The sequence below is a fragment of the Macaca nemestrina genome, chromosome 5 (assembly GCF_043159975.1).
Source record: "Macaca nemestrina isolate mMacNem1 chromosome 5, mMacNem.hap1, whole genome shotgun sequence".
Taxonomy (NCBI): Eukaryota; Metazoa; Chordata; class Mammalia; order Primates; family Cercopithecidae; genus Macaca; species Macaca nemestrina.
Genome location: NC_092129.1, coordinates 16871271 through 16894586, shown reverse-complemented (window position 1 = coordinate 16894586; position 23316 = coordinate 16871271). Strand labels below are relative to the sequence as shown.

The following is a 23316-nucleotide window of genomic DNA, read 5'->3' as shown; positions in this document are numbered from 1 at the left end:
ACCGCTCTTCTCCATGGTAAAAGTAATCTCTTGCTCCTCTTAGCTCACTCAGCATTTCTTTGTACCTCTCATGATACTACAATTCTTAGCACTTTCTTCCGAATATTCTAGTAAGTTACAGATACTACTTAAATTTCCCCCATTGAACACCTAAAGGCCAGGAGGGTCCATGATTTATCTTCTGATTCCCCAAATTGCCTGTGGAAGTTCCTTTTAAAATCGGTGCTCAAAAAAATTGTTTATGCATTCCACAATTATTCGTTGAAAACCCATTTTGTGCCAGCCCCTGGGCTGGGCCCTGGATAGCCAGTGGTACCTGAAGCAGAGGTAAAATGAATAAAGGACCATACCAAATACTGAAAGCCAAAACAGTGCCTACTTTTCTGCTCATGGTATGTGTATGCTCTGATACAATTCTGTTGTGTAATTCTGAAGAACAAGTCGAGATAGCATTCAGCGTGACATCAATAGTCAACCACGGTGTCCCTGACTGCTCATTCCAGGAGCTCCGTGCTGCGAGCAAGAATGCCTTTTAAGCTAAAAGCTTTGTCTTTCCCACTGTATATGGAAAAATTGACTATGCACTTTCATGGAGAAGGTCTAGCTAAGAAATGTTTATATTGGAACAAGCCCCATCTCTAAATCTGGGCTTGTTGCTGAATGGTATTTTGTTTCCTTGGATCAGGGAAGGGGTCTGGAAACATCTGTAATGAAAGTATTGTTTTAACATCAGCACAATTTTTTTCCTCAAATGACAGATAACACAGTTGCCTTAAATCAAACACTCTCAGCCTTCCCCATTCATTTCCTTTCGTAAATGTGTATTATTTTGTTGTCATTAAAATGGCAGTGTGAAGACTAGATTTGTTGCACCCCAGACATTGCCATTCCCTTTGCAGTCATTTTGTTTTCACTTCAGTTTATGTTCTTTACCTTCACTTTTAGAAACGTGCTGTAACAGAATAACTATCTCGATCACAACAGTTATATGGGGGCAAAATTTCAAAGCTACAAAATGATGGTATATTGTAAAGCAATTCTGAAACTATCCTCCAAAATTTTTACCCAAAAGAAATGTACACATTATGCCATTTATAAATGAAAAGTTAAACAAAATACATATGTACATTAAATAGTATTTCACAAAAATCTAAAAATGAAATCTTAGGGGAGAGAAATTAGGGGAAGAAATCATACAAAATACCCTTAAATAACATGAAAAGGATGGAAATTCTGTAGCAATTTTAAATACCATTCACGCTTTAAAAAAAATAGAAGTAGCTTATGAATGGTTCATGATATTGTAGTTAAAATTGTATTCGTGTGTATTTACCACTTGTTGCAAAAGTCTGTTTTTAAATAAGCTCCCCAAATTAAGGAGCTGAGTGTTCAGGATAGTAATTCATCTGCCTTGCTTTCTGTAAGCAGTTAGTGCTTGGTGTATTTGTTTATTAACGAACTATTTGAAAATGACCTTGTTACCAGTGTCCCTGAGCAGACTGCCACTCTGAAATACTTGGATTTTAGCCTAAAAATCCATTCTTCTGAGCCTTTTTAGGTGTTTGACACAGAGTAGAGATGTAAAATATTTGCTAGATGGGTTCTACTGCTCACATTTTACAAAGAAGAGCACTTGGGGTAGAATCTCATTATCATTTGTCTCATAAAATTTGACTCATAAAACACATGACAGAGTGGGAGTTCAACACACAATCCTAAGTTCGGATCCAGCTACAAACCCTCTGTGGGATATAGCCTTCCTTAGTGTTGAAGGATGAAGGTGTTGGTTTCATGGCTCAGTCAAAATTGCAGTGATGGTATTTTATTAGTACAATTTATGGGCCGCAGTTTTCCTGTTAGGTGGGGCCAGACATATGTCAAGCTGCCACATATTCTGCCTGAGCAGACATCTGCCTCTGATTCATAAGGGAAACACCTGCACACAGGCTGGTGTATATTACACAAAGAGGCATCCTTTTCCACGGCCCATTGTCAGATCCCTCAAATGGAACAAAGGAGGTGTCAGGGATACAGCGGGATACCACTGGCTTCTATCAGGAGTTGACTTTGCTAATGAGGGATCTACATTATTTGCTTCATGGCCTATTTCTATCTACACTATATAAAAACTGTTAACTAAAACATCAGCTATAAATTATTATATTTAAATTAAGAATAATTGTCATATGTCAAACCAAGTAATAAGAGAGGGCTGATGAGCAGTCCCTGAGGACTATCTGATAGTCTGAACTGTCCATCTAGACTCAGCCACACACACTCGTGGAGCAAACCTGAGTTTGCTTAAGAGAGGTCACTCCACCTTACCCCATCCACCACCTGCGTTCTCCCCTCCAAGAAGCCTGGGGAGTGGTATTGAGACCTTTTGATGACAATGGCACTTTCCTGAGAAAAAAAGGGAGACATACTAATGGGATATCTTCTATGAGACTCTTGATAAATCTGATAAACTTGAACAGAGTTGACTTTTATCTCAGATATCCCAGGGAAAGGCAGAGATGGACAGCATAAGTTTGTTTGCAGCCCCAGAAGAGGTGTGAGCTTCAGCAATAACACCACAATTTTCCAGCATCATTTTCTTCATCATCATCCTCGTCAAGAAGTGTGGTTGAGTGAGTAGAGCACTAACGGTGCATCTCCTTGCTCTATGTAAACAGCTTTCAATAAGTTCCTTACTTCGCTAGGCCTCAGTTCTCCCAAATTTAAAATTAGGAGTTAGATGCAGTCCTTCCCAGCTCTGGCATTCTGTGTTTCTGTAATGCCAAGACACATTCAATATATATTGATTAAGCATCTGCTCTATGAAGGCACTGAGGATTCAGCAACAAATCAGGTGAATCCAGTTTCTGTGCTCAGGGAGTTAAGTCTTCCAGGGAAGAAAGACAAGGAACCATTAACTTAAACATTGCTAAACTGTGTGCCCTAAAGAAGAAAAGAATTGCAGCTCACTCAGGAGAACCACTTAAAACAAATAACCCTGGTACAGACAAGTCCTAAAAGAAGAGAAGAAACTAACAGTTATTGAACACTTTCTATGCCTTTATATTGGACATTAAATGCATTAAATATTAGTTGATCCTCACAACCATTCTAGAAGGTAATAAGGTGGGCAGCCCCATTTTTTCAGAAAGGGAAAACAAAGCCTAGAGTTAAATAATCTGGGCAAGGTCACCCAGGTAGAGCTGGAACTGAAATACTGATGATCTCAGGCTTTCTGCTGCCTCAGGCTGTCTCCAAAGGACATAACTATAGGAAATTACATCCACCGCAAGGAATAGATTGCAGTGTATCATGTCATGCCCATGGCAGATCAATCAGTTAGGTCTAGAGGCTGGGCTATCTTAAATGTGAGCATATTTGCAGGAGAAATTCATTCATTCACTCAACAAGCATTTGCTGCACAGCTGCCAGGTGCATGGTGAAAAAATGGGGACTGAACACAGACACACATGGACATTTCTTAAAACAGCCAAAAGTAGATTTATCACATCCTAGCCATTCTGGCTGTAAATACTAAAGAAGTAATACCTAAGTGTGCATGTTCCTGGGGAAATAGAAGTAGTTATAGAGCTATTAGAAGCATCAGAAAAAAAAAAAAGGACAAAGAATTTAAAAGAAATTTGTTCCCAACCTATGAACTGCTCTTGATTCTTTCATTTAACATTTAATTCACTACAATTGTATTGAGAAATCTATCAAAATTGACTAGTTGACATGGATCCCACCTTTGTATACAAACCCTTATCTATTTTGATTCTCTGAAAATATGCTCCATCAATTGAACAGGGGAAAATGTCATTTTGCTCAAGTTGTTATAAATTATGATAGGGGAATTATGATATGTGGAGTGCAATCCATCTTTCTTTAGATAGTGCAATTTCAATCCCCAGATGGATAGAATTCCATTTGTTAGCTCTTTTCAGTCTTCTACTAGCTATTCCAGAAATATGTTTTGTAAGAAGCACTTATGTCCACGCCATTTCCTACCTGTGGCCCCCAAAGAGACCATGCAAACTTTTGTTGTCACCACTAAATGAATGTTTAGAATAATTACAGCTAAAAAGGTCTTTCCATTTCAACAAAGAACAATTATCTTGCAAGAGATGACTTCAAAGAGTTGAACTCAACTTTCTGAAATGGAAAGTTGAGTTCAGGATGTTGGAGGAAATAATGGGTGTTGGTATGGTTTTGGCTGTTTCCAGAGACTTGTGCCTGAGGAAGGCTGAGGAGGATTAGGGTTATTTAAAGAGGAGAAGGGGAAAGCAAGGGAGATGGGCTGCTCTCCACCAACAAAGAAAGTGAGAAATGGGGCCATGAGGAAGACATGATTGAAAGAAGCTGAATATAAGTAATCCTAAACTCTTGGCCTATTTCTAGCTCAGCCTATGAGCCACAGGGATTTCTGGTGTCATATTTAATGATTTTCTAACAAAAGCTGACTGTGCTTTTGTTTTAGGGTTTAAAACCATCCTAATTGGTCAATTAACATTTTTCAATGAGCCTTTGAAATTTGATAAAGGCAACTTGATTATTTGAAAGAGTCCTTGACCTTGGACTGTCTGAGAAAGAAAGTGAATCAGATGTCACTTTGCACGTCTGCTGGACCACTGAATAGTCCCTGGATCAAGAGCCCACTGGTCTTTCCTACCACTGCTTGAGCACCCTGAGAACAAGGGTATGCTGGTGACTCTTCACCTGTCCCCCCAGATCCAGGATCTGCCCCTGCCTCAAGAGACTGATGCCCAAAGGCTACAGCACACAAGCTCCCTTGCATTTCGGGGAAAGTAATAAGAGAAGGGAAAGTTGGGGCCATTCTGCTCCGCTTCCTCTCTGCCTCAGCACTGCTGTTCAGGCAGAAGCCATGACCCCCAAGGCGGCAGCTCCTGCCGGCAATCTCCTCTCCTCCACAGTTCCAGCTTTCCCTGACTTTGTGCGACAGGCTATCTTTATCCCCTTAGGCCCTAGAGGGAGCAGATCTTTACCAATTTTACTGTTTCTAGCTTTTATGGCCTCTCCATTCCTTGCTCCCTTAACCTGCCCACAACTCAGTAAACTCTTAATTCTCTTCTTTCCCTTCATGTAAACTCTCTAAGGTGAATTTTGATTATTCCTGCTGGGCCTGACTACATCAGTGAAAGCCCCCTCCTGTAATTCATGGCTTTTTCCATTTCCTTTTGTCTAGAGGAAGCCTTCCCAAAAGCATCTACTACCATCTGCTTTAATTGACAAATTATTTTACCTTCACATAAAGGAAGAGATTATACAAAAAAATTTTAGCAAACTATAAGAACATAATCTAAATTCCGTAGTTCAGCTTCATTTGAATTATTGCACAGTCTCCTCCTGGTTCCCCCATTTCAACTCCAGGCCAGCTGGACAGGGCAACCTTTGGCCTGAACTTACAGGTTACTCTTGTCATGTTCTACCAATCTAAGGCCACAGATGATTAGGGCTTCCATTATTAGCTCTCTTGATTCCTAAGGAAGCAAGACTCTCTGAGTTTGGGTCATAGATCCTTTCTTAGGACAGAAAACTGGCCTGTAAACCCTCTTACTTACATTTTAATATTATAATTTCTCAGTCAACTAGAAAATGGGAGTATTGTGCACTATTTTGAGGATCTTTTACCTCTGCCTTAACTTAGTAATGCCCAATTAGAATAAATAAGCACCCTAAAAGTCTTTTGAGTTGCACAGGTAGCCTGGGACATGTAGCTTTACTGCAAGAATAAAATAATTAGTGGAAATCAAATTGAGTAGCCACTCAAATATTATAGAAGAACCTAAAGGACCTAAAGGCTGATGTATGCTTTAACTAAGACAGATATGCGTGAAATGCGCCACATGGGATGAGGCAGCTGCTAGCTGTAAGATGAAAAACAAAGGAAGGACAAATTAAATAAGGAATGTTATTTTGCTTATTTTTTAACTGTGTTAATAATAATGATACATAAAGTGAATAACCAGGAAGTTGGGGAAATTATACACAAGCGTCTGAATCTATTGTCAAGACCACATTAGTCACTTCCTAGAGATGATGTTTTAGAGATCTCACCACGTATAGACATGGAAATCCTATATCCAGACAACCTAAGTAGGATCTTTTGTTTTCCTTTCTTTTCTTTTTTTTCCCTCATTTGTTCCTTTTCCTCTTTCCTTCATTCTTTCATGAGAATGTGTATGCCCTCCATGGATTTTAAGAAATAACATAGTCAGGCGGGGTACGGTGGCTCACCCCTCTAATCCCAGCACTTTGGGAGGCCGAGGTGGGTGGATCACGAGGTCAGGAGTTCAAGACCAGCCTGGCCAAGATGGTGAAACCCTGTCTCTACTAAAAATACAAAAATTAGCGTGGGGTGGGGGCAGGTGCCTGTAATCCCAGCTACTCGGGAGGCTGAGGCAGACAATTGCTTGAACCCAGGAGACTGAGGTTGCAGTGAGCGGAGATCACGCCACTGCACTCCAGCCTGGGTGATAGAGCAAGACTCCATCTCAATATAAATAAATAAAAATAAATAAATAAAATAGTCAAAGCCCTGAGACTCCTTCTCAGTCTCATCCCCACTCCTTTACCCTTAACTGACCTGATTTCTCAGATTCCTGTTTCTTTCTCATACTTTTCTTTATATATGTGTATCCCTACACAATGTATTACATAGTATTATTTTGCATTAAAATACAATATAAACATCATGCTATTTCTCCTCTGCAACTGGCTTTTTCCTCAATATTGTATTTAAAAGATTCATTCGTAGTTAGTCTTCACTTGTGAAATCTGCCAAATTGCCCTCCAAAGTGTTGACACAATTTGCCCTCACTTGCCTCATTCTTTACCAATTCAAACCCATTTTTCCGCTAACATATTTTCGGCATTGACTTGCTATTTGTGACTGACTACGATAGGTGATGAGGACACAAAAATGAGTAAGACACTATCCCTGTTCTCAAGGAGCTCACAGTGATTTCAGGGAGGCAAGAGCATAAATGTCATATTCTGTATGCTCTGATGAGGTCTGTGCAAGGTGCCACGTGAGTGACTGAGTCTGAAAGTCTAGGGAAGGAGTTCCCAGGTGAGACGAAGTAGCGAAAGACATCCCAGGCCTCTGTAGCCTATGTAATAGTATATGCAACGGCAAGGCGGGCAAGAGCATGGTATTTATGAGGGTAATGGGGTATGTGGTTTCATTAGAGCAAAGGGAGCCAAGGTTGACCCTAAAGAAATAGTTTAAGGTTGGATCCTTGTATGTCATGCTAAGGAATTTTACGTATTCATGTAGATAATGAATGAAGAGCCACTGAGAGGTTCGAAGTAGAAAAGTAGTATGATAAAGGTTTTTAATTAATTCTGGTAATGAAGAATGAACTGGAAGGAAGAACTTCTGGTGATGGAGAGAGTAGAGTGGAGGGAATTATAATCATCCAAGAGAGAGAAGCACCAAGATCCTGAACTAAATGGTGGTATTGGGAACAAGGAGGAAGGATCTCCCTGGTAGCATTTCAGGGGCAGAATATAAAATCTACAAGGCAGCAGCCTACAAAGGGAGGCAGGAGGTAGGAACAGCCTAACCCAGGAGGACGCATGGGCATGCATTATGTGTAGACAATTTAAAAACAACAATAAAACTTACTAAAACTCAGTCTGCTTTTTATTATCACCATGTGCCAGCAATTCTAAACAATGTCAATGACAAAATTATCCTCCCTGAGAACTCTTTTGTTGTCTAAGATCTAAGCAGTTGCTGTGGTTACTGTTGAGTTTTGATAATATAACAAATATGTAAGCTTCAAATTAACACATTCCAATTTCTTAACCTTTAGTAAACATTGCATTCTATCCAGAAATTAATTTGGAGGACTCCTAGTCCTACAGTCCACTCCAACACAGGTAGGGGTATCAGTTTAGAGAGTACGTTTATAACAGTTCAGAACTGTGTAAGGTCACTCTCACTTGAGACTCTAATCTCTGTGGTACTTCATATATCTACATTTAAGCCTCAGATTTGAAATAAACAATAATAGTACAGTGACTCTGAAAGGTGAGAGAACTTGAGTGCTTACATTGTGTCACTCTATGTGCAAACCATCCTCTGATCCTTGAGGAAGCATTTCTGGAAGTATTTCCAAAACTTACATTAATGCAAAATACATTAATGTAATTTAAAAGTGTTAATCCATTACCTTTTCTTTTTATGTTCTATAGTCTTTATCATTAACTGAGACATAATGTAAGGAGAAAAAGAGATTTGGGAGAGGCTATGATAAAGTCAGTGTGGGACACACTCAACTTCAGGTGCCTATAAAACTGGAGATGGACTTATCTAACAAGCACTTAGAAACAAGGGAGTGGCATGAAAGAGTAAGATCAGGGATGTGTAGAAATATTTAGGAATTACCAAAATATAGCTGGAGTATAAAATTGTGGGAGGGATTAACATCATCCACAAATTTCGTCCATACTTAAAAGTGTATAGATAGAAAAGAGGGCTAAGAAGGTTACCCGGAGAACATTAGCAATGTAGAAGCAGCAGAAGATGAACTGCCTGCCTCTGCCCCTTCCCCTGCCCCCTGCCAAAAAAAATTAAATTAAAAAAACTGAGAAAGAAAGGTAGGCAGAAGAAAAGCCAGGAGGGAAGAAATTTCAACAGTTTGCTTTTTTTTTTTTTTTTTTTTTTTGAGACAGTCTTGCTCTGTTGCCCAGGCTGGAGTGCAATGGCATAATCTTGGCTCACTGCAACCTCCACCTCCCATGTTCAAGTGATTCCCCAGCCTCAGCCTCCCAGGTAGCTGGGATTACAGGTGCACACCACCACACCTGGTTAATTTTTATATTTTTAATAGAGATGGGGGTCTCACCATGTTGGCCAGGCTAGTCTCGAACTCCTGATCTCAAGTGATCTACCTGCCTCGGCCTCTCAAAGAGATGGGATTACAGGCATAAACCACCACACCTGGCCATCAACAATGTTAAGTACTGGAATGAGGACAAGTAAAATTGGAAAAGCAAAGCCACAAAGACATCACTGGCCATCTTTGTGAGGGCAGTTTCAGTGTGCAGTGGAAGCAGAGCCAGACAATGAATGGAGGCATGGATCAGCATAGCATGAAGGAAGCAGAGCCAGTGCGGTTAAGCTCTCACTAAAGATCTGCTGGACAAGAAGGAGGAAATAAAGGGGAGGCAGAGTTGAGGGAGGATATTCTTGGATCTGAGCCCAGGTAAAGATGTCAAGACTCATCCAACACAGGAGGCAGCACCTAAGTGTTCTCTTTGCCTCCCCTCATCCCTGTGGATGTGAAGGTGCATGGTACTTGAGAGGAAGGCCAGATGATGGGGCAGGGTGTGATGATGCGTGGATCCCAGAGCACAGATAGAGGACTCCTCTTTCCTACAATGGAAGGAGTACTGCTTCTGAGATGGGCAGAAGACACAAGGATGAGTCAAGACAAAGGGGAATTTAGAAAAAAGAGACAGTATGAGATTTCCCACCCAAAGGCCTCTGTGTTTTCATTGAAAGAGGCAGGATTAGCTGCTGAGAGTAAGTGGGTGCAACAGAAGTTTGGGATACATTTTTTTCCTATTAATTCACAATAGCATTTCTTCAGTAATGCATAAACCTGTGAGGAAGAGCATAAGGAAGGAAAGACATGTCCTGCCAGTCATTTTCACCTTGTGCCTTGCATCTTAAGAAATCCAGGGTGAGGATAGCACTGAAATCCCCACAGGGCCTCAAGACAGAAGCAGGTTCGTCTACCAGCAATGAACACTGATGAAACACCCCAACTGCCTTCCCTGAGTACACTGAAGAGAAGCTGTTGTCATTTATAGGCAGTTCATCCTCCAAACTTCTTATATAACAAAAAGTAATTTAGGCAGACATTTGCAAGACTATAGGCCATTAAACGGTAATGATCAAACTGGATCATCCATAAAAAGCACTTAGCTCAGTGTTTCGTGTCCGTCAGTAAATTATTAGCTGTGATTTATGAAAACCAGATGAAGATGACAGAGATGTCTGTCACCTCACAACATTGATTCCTTCTAAGTGGCTAAGGAGTCAAATCAAAATCCCCTAAATGCCTATAATTCTGAAGTCATTTCTGTCTACTCATTCTTATTGCTAACCCTTGTGCTCCGCATCTCTTCCTTTCTTGGAAATGTGTCCAAGGCATTTGCCCCAGTAAATTAAATAAAACTGAGTCAGTTTTCAGATGTAAAAAAAAAAAAATCTGGCAGCGTCAGAGGCTATGTTGTGTAACCATAGCTTGGAAGGCGAGGAGTGAAAAGAACAAGCCAGTTACAGGAGGCGATGTGAGATGAACCCGGAGCAGAAAGCCAGATGTTAGCAGGAGATTTATTTCTAGAAAAACCAAAGGAAAAAAGACACCACTGAAGGCTCGTTATGTTATATAAGCAACAATCTCTACTATAAACAAGCGACTTGACGATTACTTTAAATGATTTTCAAGAAGCAAATTAAAGAAATGTTCATTAGCATTAATAAATAGAATCATCCTCAAATCCAACATTTCTAAAAGAAAACCTGTATGGCTGTAGGGGGTGTGGATTTTCTTGGTTGATTCTAGCTAGCGTAGCAAGTACTTCAACACACGCCAAGGCTGTTGGTATCTACAAACAGTTGATGAACAGGGTTCAGGGACAGTTATTTGAGAGCTGTGAGTGGAGCGCTGGTTTCCACCCATGAAGCCCGTAAAGAGTGCTGAGGAGTAGCCACAGAAATGTGATGTAAACATGTGATAACCCTATCTCCACTCCTTACAAAATTAAAGGACTTGGCTTAAGAGTGGTTAGGATGGCTCTGTGCTCCTCGGAATTCCTCAGGCCCTGAGTCAGTGTCTCTATTTTATTGATGATTAAGTTGAAAGCTGGAGTGTTTTGTAAGCTGGGCAAGGCACGGCAGACACGGGGCCTAAGCAGTAAGCACAAAGGTAACTCTCTAGGCCAAGTAGGGGAAACCAACACCATAGTCTGTGTTTGGTTTTTGACCTAGCTTTGTTATGCCATCCTAAGAAAAAAAGCCTTTGAACTGCATAAATCTCTAAAGAATGTTGAAACCACTTTCCTAATTGAGTTATGGTGAAATCGCTGTCAAAATCTAAAAATTAACTTTGCCTATTAAAATGTGGGGAATTTCAATTACGCAAACAAGAGCTCAGAGATACCCAAGGGAGGATGTGTGAGTAATTGTCTTCAGATTCAAGCAAAATCAATCAAGAAGCCAACTTCTTGGTAACTGCAACACATAATCCATTTAACTCATTTTGGCACTTTATAGGTTTGTATACTAAAAATCAGGACATGTTAAGCCCTATCTGAAAAACATATGGAGCCAAAAGTTAGCAAAAGCTTAAATTCAGAACTGCTTGTCATTTCAGATATTTCGTATTTTATTTTTCCTGACACAGAAAAACATGGCTTGTGAAATACCTACTCATTTAATAAATTCTTATGTTCTCAGAAGTCATTCCTCCTTAGCAAAGGGTGGGATATTTTGGAAATTTTTGAATAGATTAAATCATGTTGTTCCCCACAAGAAGATCCTTGAATACTATCTGATTCTTAAGTCTGCCCAAGTTTTAGGCAGATGGAAGTCAGCATTGTGCAGAAACCACAGACTCTTCAGTGAGGGCACACAGCTTTAGCTCCTAACTGAGCACAATATTCTATCTTAAGCTGACTTTTATTAATTAGTAAAACAAAACATGGAACTCACTATAACTAAACCGGAACTAAAAATCATTGTTTCCTGGAAACAAGAGAAAAGTGGATTCATTAAATACATACAAAAACCCAAGCAGAAAGATAATGTAATGTGGGCCGTTAAGTTTGAAGAAGACTAATTTGGATGGTAGCAATGATTCTGGACACCAGTAAATGAATTTAGAGGGATTTGGGTTTTGTTTTTCTTTTTATGCTTTCCATTTTGAGCCTCAGTGAACTGAAGCAAAAGTTGTTGAATCAAATTCTAAGTCTAATTCAGAAAGGAAGATGAGTTGAATCAATATATGTAATATGTTCGTAGATCTTTGGTTGGAAACACAATGCGAATAACTATTCCAATCAGCTCCTATTAGAATAGACACTGGAGCTGTAGAGTGTGTTCTTTCTGATGGAATTTTGTTATAATTAATTCATTGTCATTTGCTGGAGCTGGAGACTTGGGTCTGATCCTCTTTGGGACTCAGAAACCTCAGAATTTATCTCATACTCTCAAATGACAACTTCAAGCTCTTCCTAAATCCCCTCAATTTTTGCCATTGTTGGTTTGTTTAAAAGGGTAGTTAGGGACCTTAGATCCCTAGAAGATCTATTCGAGTATGTAAGTGCTTTAGTAAATCAGGCTTCTCAACAGAAATTCTGAAGTTCTCAGAGATTCTGTTTTTATGCAAAAGTAGTGGCTCGTGGGCAATTAATTAGCTCCTCTGTAATAGTGGTTGGGAAACAGTGAGATTTTTGTGAAAACGTTTTAACTAAAATTTTATTACTTAGATTGGTACCCACTTTATTTAATAACTGCAAATGACTTAAAAGTTTGCCATAGCCAAAGTATGCATACCGGACTATCCTTCAAAAGGAAGTGATTTAAATATTTTTAGAAAGTTTAAAAAATGTTATATCCAATGACAGTATTATTGTTATGACTCTAATACTCTCAAGGGGCTCTTCAAATGAAGACAAAAATAATCAGACACTCATATAAAGATCATTCGCTTTGTCCACTTTGTTAAACAATCTTAATTCATGATAACTATATCTTATGAAATAAATAATACTATGATCATATGATAAACCTCTGGAAATAATTCCTTCTGTAATGATAAGAATGTGTCCTGTCATCCCAGTTCCTTTAAATGTAGTTGGCACATGTAGATACACCATACTCATTTCCTCATAAAGTTACATCTAGTTCTCATTTCTATAAATGTAAAATTAGGCAGTACACATACAATGATTTTACTCCAAGCCAGACCTCATACTAATTATAACAAAGTAAGCAAATGGGAATTTTCACTCATTTTTCAAAGGCAGAAGTAAATGGTATTGATTAATTCAGTCTTAATGGTAGAGCAGAAGGCAAGCTGTGATAATAAGAGTCTCTTAATGAAGAGCTGTAAAAGATCTACAAGTGACTTAGTGGAAGGTAATCGGTCAAAGAGACAATTTGGCTAAAATAAATATTTTTAAAAGTAAATATCCCACTCAATGGTTTTCATATATTAATAACTACGTATTTTTAAGTAATTGTATCTATTAGCAGGTTTTTTTCTGGGGTTTAAAGGAGGCATTTTACATTTTTTATCCATTTCAGCCTGCTTTGAAATGTTAATAACAGCAAAAATTTGGAAATAACCTAAATGTCCAACAAGAAAGGTTTGGTTCAACGTATTAGTGGCATACAAGATGGTTAAAAGCCAAAACTTGAGGGAAAAACAAAGGATCTAAATCCTGGGTCCACCATTTCTTATCTGTATTAGCCAGCTTCAGTAATACATCCCTGTAAGTCACAAAGTCCTCACCAGTAAAACAAAGACAAGGGAACTGACCTCGTAGGGCTACTGTGGGGTCAAGTGAGAGAATTGTGCAACATAATTGACACCGTGACTTCAACATGGTAGATATTCATGTTCAATTAAATAAATAAACTTTATATATTATTTATTTATGAGGGGCAGCAAGTTATAGCAAAGAAAGAACAAGATTTGGATCAGTCTGAACCTCTTGGAATTGTATGACATTGATGGTCACTATATTATAATTACCGTTATCATTATCCTTGTTATTACTAACAATTTTTTAATAGGCCATGGCACCCCAAAAGGTACAGATCCTCTGAGTGCTAAGATTGTGTTTTTACAGTTGTCTGGTATAGGACAGACTTCTTGTGTGGAAAAGAGGATTCAGTGTGGTATAAAAAATTGATTGGAAGGCTTCATGTCTTACTCTCTCATACATAGACATACACAAACGCCATCTTTGTTTAGTAAACTGTGGAGAATCTTCCAAAAGAAAATAGACACTAATTTGTGGAGAGCCCATTCAGCTCTCACAGGCCTCTAAATAGCACAGGTGTTAGAATTACTAAGGATAACGGTTACATTAACCAGGAGCAAAACTAAAAATGCATCGTTCTGCTTTTATACTTGAAAATATCTGCCTTTTGATATTATAAAGAGGCTAATTTTGCCCAGTCCTTTGAAATTTCAAAGAAAGATTCAGTAAAAACAAATAAATAACAGGACTCCCTGGAGCCATGATGAAATATTTCCACCTAAAGGAAACAATCTTAAAGAGCTCACCCTTCAGTACACTCAAACTTCTCTTGAACCACTTAACAACTCCATTCCAGGGAGTCCTCCAAAGTTCCACAACACCAGACCCAAGCTACCCAGGACATGTGCTATAGCAGGGCATGCCCAGGGCTTCCAGATAGATGATTGAAAAATATAATTCTTCCAGGTGGACAAGGCCCAGCAGGAACGTAGTGTGCCAGGTTTCCCTGCCAGCCCTCCTCGCCCTCTCGGCGGGGGGTCAGATGACTCAACACAGCCCTGTTCCTGCCTCCCTTTGCTTCCCATCTCCCACATTATAAGAGATCAGAGCCAAGTTATCCTTCACCCAAGGTCATAATCTCAGATTGGGGAGTGGTAAGTGGATAATGACAGGCTCTCACAGTGAACTCTCCTCCTAAACTTGGCACATCATAAAGATTTCATCTTGCATGCGGTCCAATCTAGGCACTGGCTGCTGGACTGTTGACAAAGAGTTGAGATGAAATCCAGCCTTAGCAGAGAGCAGTGGATGGATTATCAGTATATTTTGTGAGCTCCCAATAGTATATATGTCCAGTTTGCTGTCCTTGTCCAAACCACCCAAATCACCAAGTGTTTATTGAGCAATTAATGTACGCAAGGCATTGTGAGAGATGCTTCCAAAACTGGTCAAATATCAGAGTCTTTGGGGAGCTTTTTAAAAATGCAGATCCTTCACAATTTTTCTGTAAATCTAAAATTATTCTGAAACACAAAAGTTGTATTTTAAAATGCAGATCCTTTGGTTTCACTGAATCAGAAGCTCCCCAGAAGACAGTAATATGGTCATTTAGAGAGCTCAGAAACTACCATTTAAGAGGCTACTAAGATAACGAATATTAAGACCCTCACTACTCTTATCCGCTACTATTATAAAGAGAACCCTGCAGTAATGCAAAACTGCAACTCATTCATGGGTCATCAGATCAATTTTACGGTCATGACCAGGATATGCTTTTAAATACAATAGGGAAGTTTAAGGTACATTATTATTTTGTGAATCTTTTATCTGAGATACATATATATGGATATCTATATCTATCTTCATATCTACACCAATACAGATATAGATACCAATCCATGTACTGCATCACAATGAAAACATGTATGTTTTACTTTGGGACAAAGGCTAAAAATGTGAAATTAAATGGTCTAAATCAAATGCTTCCTACTGCAATCTTAGTGCCTTTCCCTCTCTTGTTTTCTAGTGGAAACTAAGAAGCTTACCATCAACCACAAACTCCCCATTATAAAATTATAAATTGATCTTCTCTTAGCCTTATTTCTCTAACTCGGAAACGTGGCATTTCCTTGCCTTTTTTTCATAGACAAATGTTGTTATTCTTTATTAAACTTCCTCCAAATGGGGTTTATTAAATTTTAGTTTTAAAGTGTGAACTGATGATTTTTTTTTTTTAATACTATGAATGGTGTTTAGTGACTCTTTCTTTACAGAGTAAAAAGCAAGAGGAAACAGGTTTGCATAGCAATCAGAGGGACTTCAGCCAGATATAATGAAAATTTCCTGGTCGCTAGGGAAGTGCAAACTACAATGGGTCAATGGGGGTGTGTGATGTGAAATCTCGGACTCTGTAAGTCTGTGGAAACAAAGCAGATTCTTATCTGTCTGGAATTCTTTAGACGTAAACTTGTCTGATGGGCGGGGAGCGGATTTCCAGGCCCATGATGCCATTTCTGCCCTTCATCACTGAGACATTCCAAAGAAATACCAAATGCATATACACAGCCCAGTCGCATAAACCAACAATGTGTCTCAAATGGCACACAAGTGACATCTGGGGAGGGCAGCTATGATTGTGCAGGTCAATTGGTGCATGACAGGATAGTTTAACATCCTCAAAAGCCACTTAGCACCTCTCAGTCTCATGAGCTCTTTGCTAGGACAAGGGAAAGTCATGTGTTCCTCGCAGCATTATGAAGACAAATGAAATACATATATGAACAGCACCCACACAGGGCTTGACAAGTGTAAGAACTCATTAACTTCCTTATCCCTCCCTTTAACATGTTAGCATCTGAAGAAACAGATGTTTTTAAGAGCTGAAGTTCATGAAAGACTCAGCTCTAAGTTGCTGTACTATAGCTAATGATTTCTGAAACGAGAAGTCTTTATTTATAGGGAACATGACCTCACCCTGACTAATACTTAATTGTGGTCTTGTTTTGTTCTGTTTATACTGAAAGAAAACATTAGCATTTTTTTCTCCCTTACTGTTACCTAAAACCTTCTTATTCTTCCTTGCAATGATAAGACAGTGTTAAAGGCATTTCTCTTGTCCTGAAAAGTAAAAGAAGAGGAAAAAAGTTATGTAACAAAGAAGATTGTATATACATCATCTATCACTGAATGGTAGTATAAATAGTTTATTTTAGTATGTTTTGTATATATCATTTAGTATATTCATTTTAGAAATGTTTAGATTGTTTAATAATCACGTCTCTGATTTCTTCTCGGAAAATATTGACCAAAATCAGTCTTTTCAATAATCAAAATGATTTGGTGTGTCTGTTGCAGAAATGCAATGCTGGATTCTTTCGCACCCTGTCGGGGGAATGTGTGCCCTGCGACTGTAATGGCAATTCCAACGAGTGTTTGGACGGCTCAGGATTCTGTGTGGTAAGTTGGGGCACCTATAATGCTTCACATACTTCACTGGGCATTTGCATCTTGGGTGAAGATAAAATATTCTTTGGATGTTTGTGCTACATAGGAACAAACTGCTAATCAAGTGCTTTTGTTCACCCTTCAACTTTTCCTGTGAAACACCTCATATAAACTACTTCTGATTTTAAGGGGCCACCAAGGCATATGCATGAGTGTGCACATGCACCCGGAGGCTCCTGCCCCACCACCCTCACCAGCTGGTTGCCTACTGTAGGCCAATGGTGGTGGGATTGAAAATAATACGCAGAGGAGGAACCCATACATTCAAATTCCTCTGTAATCATATAATTTGCCATATGTTTGGCTTCATTCCACATAAAGCAGGAGAATGAAACAGTTGTTGTCTCGCCTATTTCAGAACCTAAAATAACCAGGTCTATAGATCAAAATTAGTTTTTAAAAAAGAAATTTAAATTTGAACCCAATAGCTGATGAAAATGAAAGCTTTGCCCTTGTGGTCTTTGCAAGTCTGTGTTTAAGCCCCCAGGAGACTTTATTTTTTTCCTTAACTGAAATGAATTCTCCAATAGACTGTTCTTCATTGAAGCATGATAGAGCCTTGTGCGGAAGATTGAGAAGTCTTCCAGCAGAAAAGTACTTGCTACATATTTCCCATTTTTAATGAATGGACTGACAACTTAAGTGAAAATGGGTGTTGAAATATTTACTGGAAGTGGCTTCAGTGGAAGTCATAGAGGGCATTTATAAGGACTTATGCTCAAATAGCGTGTTTTCCTTTGTGAGCTGTATGATACAGCAGAAAAATTCTTCAAGTTCCTATCTGGCCAAAAAGAGGCTTTCCAAAACTACAAGGGTATTTTTGCATGAACTATAAGAATACTTATTTAAATGCACTCAACATTTGCATAATTGTCCCTATTAGATAATTTTTATTATAAATGGCCTCTAAGGTGTGTACATGAAAGTGGTATTTTATTCACACATTAAGATGCAAATGCAAATGTTTTTATTAATCCTTAACCCTAGAAGTTGCCATTTTTCTAGGGACAGAGAATTAAGTGACAAAATACTAATGTTGCTATCTCTTTGTAGTGTTTATTTAGTCCTGATATTTGTTCTGCCTTCCCCCATCTTCTTAAATAAGCATCACAACCAGGATGTCCTCTGTCGCAGTGTAGGCATCTGCAGCTGCCAAAGTCTACCCCTTTCTAATGCTTCCAGCTCCGGTTTCCTGTTATTTTAATCCCAGTGACATTTGGGGGGAAAAAATCCCATGGATACACTTGAACTAATAATGTACATCTCTGACAATTTGACCAATTAAAGGTTGTTTGTTATCTGATTTATCAAAATATAAAGTAGTGGAGACTGTCAGGCACATCAGCTGCTATCAGGCAGTCAATATTATGAAAGACTGAGATAAATTAAAAAGGGAAGAAGTCCCTCCTGCTGGTGCCTATTGAAACCAATGACTAAACCACTCTTTTTACAATGACATTGTCAGAATGGGAATGGCCATGGCTTTATCTCTGACCTAGTGGTGAGCTTCTGAGAGGGACAAACATCATGTGATTCCCTCCAACGTCTTGTGACATAACAGGTTCTAATAAATGTTTAGGGATGGGCTAGCATATACACATTTACATGCACACTCAGTGAAACCTTCCTGCAATTACTTTGTTCCAACACAGAAAATTAATACAGAAAGAAATAACCATTTTATTCATCTTAATGATGGTTCCTCCACCTCATCCTGTCCAGAGAAAAATATCTTTTTTCCCTTATTAATGTAATATATGTTCAGTGTAAGAAAACAAACAAAAAATATAGATACATTAGTATAATTGCCTTGTTAAACAGATTATTTTAAATATAAATGGCTTGAAGTACAAAGTAAAAATCGCATTCCTATCCCCCAGAGCTACACATATAGATGTATTTTTATAAATATAATTTAGAAAGAAAACAGATATAGGGACTAAGCACGGTGGCTCACACCTGTAATCCCAGCACTTTGGGAGGCCAAGGCAGGAGGATCACTTGAGTTTAGGAGTTCAAGACCAGCCTGGGCAATATAATGGGATCCCATTTGTACAATAAATAAACAAAAGAAAAAAGATATATTTATATTTAATTAAATGTAAGTGAAGGAGCAGAAAATGCTTACACATGAATGTTGGAAGAATTTTTTATTTTTACTTAGTTGCAAACATGTTAAGTCCGTGGTGTCACACTGGAATCAAACTCATTTTTTTCTGTTTCCTTTGGTGCCCCTATCCCAGCTTACTGACGGAGAAGACCCAGGTTTTTCAGCTTCTGCCCTATTGTTCATTCTCAGCTCTCAGGGAGCCAGAGAAGCCAGGGCTCCAACATGAGCACTTGTTGTAGCTCACTCTCATCACCAGTGTTTCAATCAGTTCTTGCAGGTTGCCTGACTTATCTCATTTCTCTCATTTCCTGTAAGCAACCAAAAATAAAAGGCCTTCTTTTATCTCATTTTGTCTTATTTTGCTTTTCTTTTGAAGGCCTATAAGACCTCTGGATCTGCCTTATCCACCTTCAATTACTTCTTTTTTTTTTTTTTTTTTTTTTGAGACGGAGTCTTGCTCTGTCACCCAGGCTGGAGTGCAGTGGCCGGATCTCAGCTCACTGCAAGCTCCGCCTCCCGGGTTTACGCCATTCTCCTGCCTCAGCCTCCCGAGTAGCTGGGACTACAGGCGCCCGCCACCTCGCCCGGCTATTTTTTTGTATTTTTTAGTAGAGACGGGGTTTCACCGTGTTAGCCGGGATCGTCTCTCGATCTCCTGACCTCGTGATCCGCCCGTCTCGGCCTCCCAAAGTGCTGGGATTACAGGCTTGAGCCACCGCGCCCGGCCTCAATTAACTTCTAATTCTTCCTCAATTCCAATATCCAAGGTCAATTTGACCTTAAAATTTATAGACTGATTTTAACTAAGCTTTTGGTAAAGCTGAACTAAGCCATTCGGCCACAAAATATAGAGTAGACAAAATTATGCTACCATTTTACACATGTCAAGCCAGCAAAGAGTTTTTATTTACTAGTGGAACACTGATCTTTCAAATACAGAATAGTGGCTAAGTGAAAATAAAACAGCTTAGAAATCGACTATGTTTTGAGTGTCTTTCCAATGAGCCACTCTGCATCTTATGAGAACTGGAACACATTGGACAGGATTCTCAGCTGAGTCAGCTCGGTGGGGCCCCAAAGGCAGGCAACTCTAGTGGATATGGCTGGCTCTCTAGGAAGGTTCTAGAAGGAGGCACAAGATAAGAATTGAGGGGAAGAAACAAGTGGAAGCAGATAGGTGGCTGGTGGCAGAAATGCCTGGTCACAGGTAATCTGTATTTCATCCCAGCCCTAGAGGCTTAAGTACATAGAACCAGAAGGAGCTCTAACTAAGGTTAGTTACCATCTAAAGAAAGAATGTCATTAGGATGTCATTAGGAGGGTCAAAGAATGTCCTTTGTCATTAGGAAAGAGCCAGGAGCCCAATGGCCAGAACTAGAATGGGACAAACCTGACCTGAAGTTCACCACAGGCACAGGGCTCCTCATTTTCCTTTTGATTAAGAATTAATTTGTCTGTTAATTTAATTCATCCAAATGAACTTCCAACCTACCCTAAGCACAATGAGAAGGGAAGTAATCCAGTATATTGGAGGCTAATTGTTTCTTATTAGTCTCAGAGCTTAATTAAAACCCTATTCAGGAAAGCAAAGATATTACATCTTAGTTTCTGCAGACATTAGCATTTTCATGATTTTTGAACTCTATTTTATTACTGTGTAAGGCAGAAATCAACCATATAAGTCCCTGTTAAGACTAAGGATGTGTGATCAATAAACCAGCATATTCATTAGGTGTCCAAGAACAGGAAGAAACTGATTGTAGAGGCTTCTTGTTCCTGTTTTTCTTGCAACTATAAAATTGGTATCTAGATCAAGTGCATAATCCTTTCATAAAAACTTTGACAATTTTTCCATCTGTTGCAAACCTGGAAAGACCTGAAATTTTGGAAAGCGTCATCAGTTTGGTTCCATGATAACTGAAGTTCTGAAACAAAGTCAGAAAGTTTCATGTCCAAGGAATTCTAAGTTTGGACAGCTCAATGGAGTCCCCTGTTGCTGTGTGCCCAACAACATAAGAATATGACAGAAACTGGCCGGGCATGGTGGCTCAAGCCTATAATCCCAGCACTTTGGGAGGCTGAGGCGGGAGGATCACCTGAGGTCAGGAGTTCGAGACCATCCTGGCCAACATGGCGAAACCCTGTCTCTACTAAAAATACAAAAATTAACTGGGCATGGTGGTGGGCTCCTGCAATCCCAGCTACTTTGGAGGCTGAGCACAAGAATTGCTTGAACCCAGGAGGTGGAGGTTGCAGTGAGCCAAGATCGTACCACTGCATTGTAGCCTGGGGAACAGAGCAAGACTCCATTTAAAATAAATAAATATATATATATGACAGAAACTGAATGCAGGTAATGAGTTGTCTATACATGGTTCATCATTTCTCTCCCAACCTGAACTTGGTCCTCCCCATATAGTCCCACCTGAGTTGGTAACAGCATTACTCTGCTGGTCCCCCATGCTTAGACACTCCAAGTGCTCCACTGATCTCCTTTTTTTCTCCCCAGCTATCAATTTCACATCATATGCTACCAATTCAAACTAGGAGAGAGCCTGCTCTCATCTATCCCTTCCCACTGCCTTGATTCACAGCCACAACTTCCCTGACCACCGATACGGCTTCTCAACCACTCATTGTCTGTCTCCTGCTCCAGACTCTCCTTCCTCTACTCTCTCTCCCACACAGCAATGGAGACGTCTTTCAAAAACATAACCCAATCAAGGCATCCCTCTTTCCAAAATCCTCCTGGAGTTTCTCCTCCAGCCACACTGAGCACACTGCCACCTAAACATACTTTGTTCTTTCACTCTCTTGTGCCTGAACTTGTTTCCCCGTTTTCTACCTGAGATTTCTTGAAGGATAACTTCAAGGCTTAGTTCAAATGTCACCACCTCCATTAAGCCTTCTCCAACTTTCTCAGGAAGAGCTAAAAGCTGTCTTTCCCTCATCTTTGTCCCATAGCAGGTATGTACTTTCTGCATACCTCGGACATAGCCCTTCACACACTGTATTATTCTTTGTTGACCTCTCTGTTTCCTTCACAAGTCTGTGAGTTACTCAAAGGCAGGAACCAGGTCTTCTTCATTTTAATAACAGATACAGCCCATTGTCTATTATATCCGCTTAATTAAGGTTTGTTAAATGAATGAATAGGTTACTAAAATAACAAGCTACCCTAACTGCAAAAATCTTTAATTTCGTAATTTATGAGATACTTGGGTCACTTCTTTATGGCAGTAAGATGTACTGTCTCATGCTAGAAACTCAGGCTCAGGCCCAACCCTGTATGTAACTAGCAAACAGTGCTGCCAATATTAGGTATTTTTATTTAGACCTTTGCTTATCAGAGTGCAATCCAGACCAGCTGCATTGATGATATTTGGGAACTTGTTAGAAATGCAGACCCTCAGGATGCAAACATCCTGACTCACAATCTGCATTTTCACCAGATCTCCAGCAGATTCACGTGCACATTGAAGTTGGGTAAGTATTGATCTACATAGAGAGCAGTTCACAAACCTTATAATATCATAAACCTTTACACTGTTAAGGATTATTAAAGATACCAGAGAGCTTTTTTTTATGTGGACTATATCTACCAATATTTACTACATTTGAAATTTAAACTGAAAAAAATTGTAATCCTTATACATTCATTTTAAAATAGCAATAATATGCCAATTGCATGTTAAGACAATATGTTTTTTATCAAACATAAACATATTTTACAAGTTGAAAATATGTTTAATGTCTGGCTTAATAGAAGAAGATGGATTCTGCCATCTGCTTCTGCATCAGCCTGTGTGATATCTTGTGTTGTGTAACCTCTACACAATTTCACCTTACACATATGAGAAAATGAGAATGCAAAATATAAGAAAAATCTTAGTATTATTTAGAAACAGTTTTGACCTCCCTGGGCATACTTTGAGATCCATGGATCTAGTCTTGCATAAAGCATGCTGACAAACACAAGAAGGCAAACCGGATTCTTTTGAACCTTCTTCCTACATTATTCTGGTCCTGTGACCAAGTAGATGAGAGACATAATTTCTCATGTTGGGGAGGCACAATTGGTGTCCAAATGGCATTCCAAACACTTACCTGCAATCGATTATCTAGATACAGCTTTCTTAACCACTGGTTAAAAGTTCAGAATGCTAATTTCATTTTTA

The 23316-nt window shown here is 39.2% G+C and overlaps 1 protein-coding gene across 2 annotated transcripts in view; it reads left to right on the top strand.

Annotated features, from left to right (window-relative positions):
* Positions 1–23316, top strand: part of LOC105499731 (laminin subunit alpha 4) — a 148829-nt gene that overhangs the window by 20852 nt on the left and 104661 nt on the right. For both annotated transcript variants that reach the window (XM_071096337.1, XM_011772502.2), the window contains exon 3: positions 16879–16980. In XM_071096337.1, coding sequence (XP_070952438.1) covers positions 16879–16980 — 102 coding nt within the window. The remainder of the gene's footprint in view (positions 1–16878; positions 16981–23316) is intronic.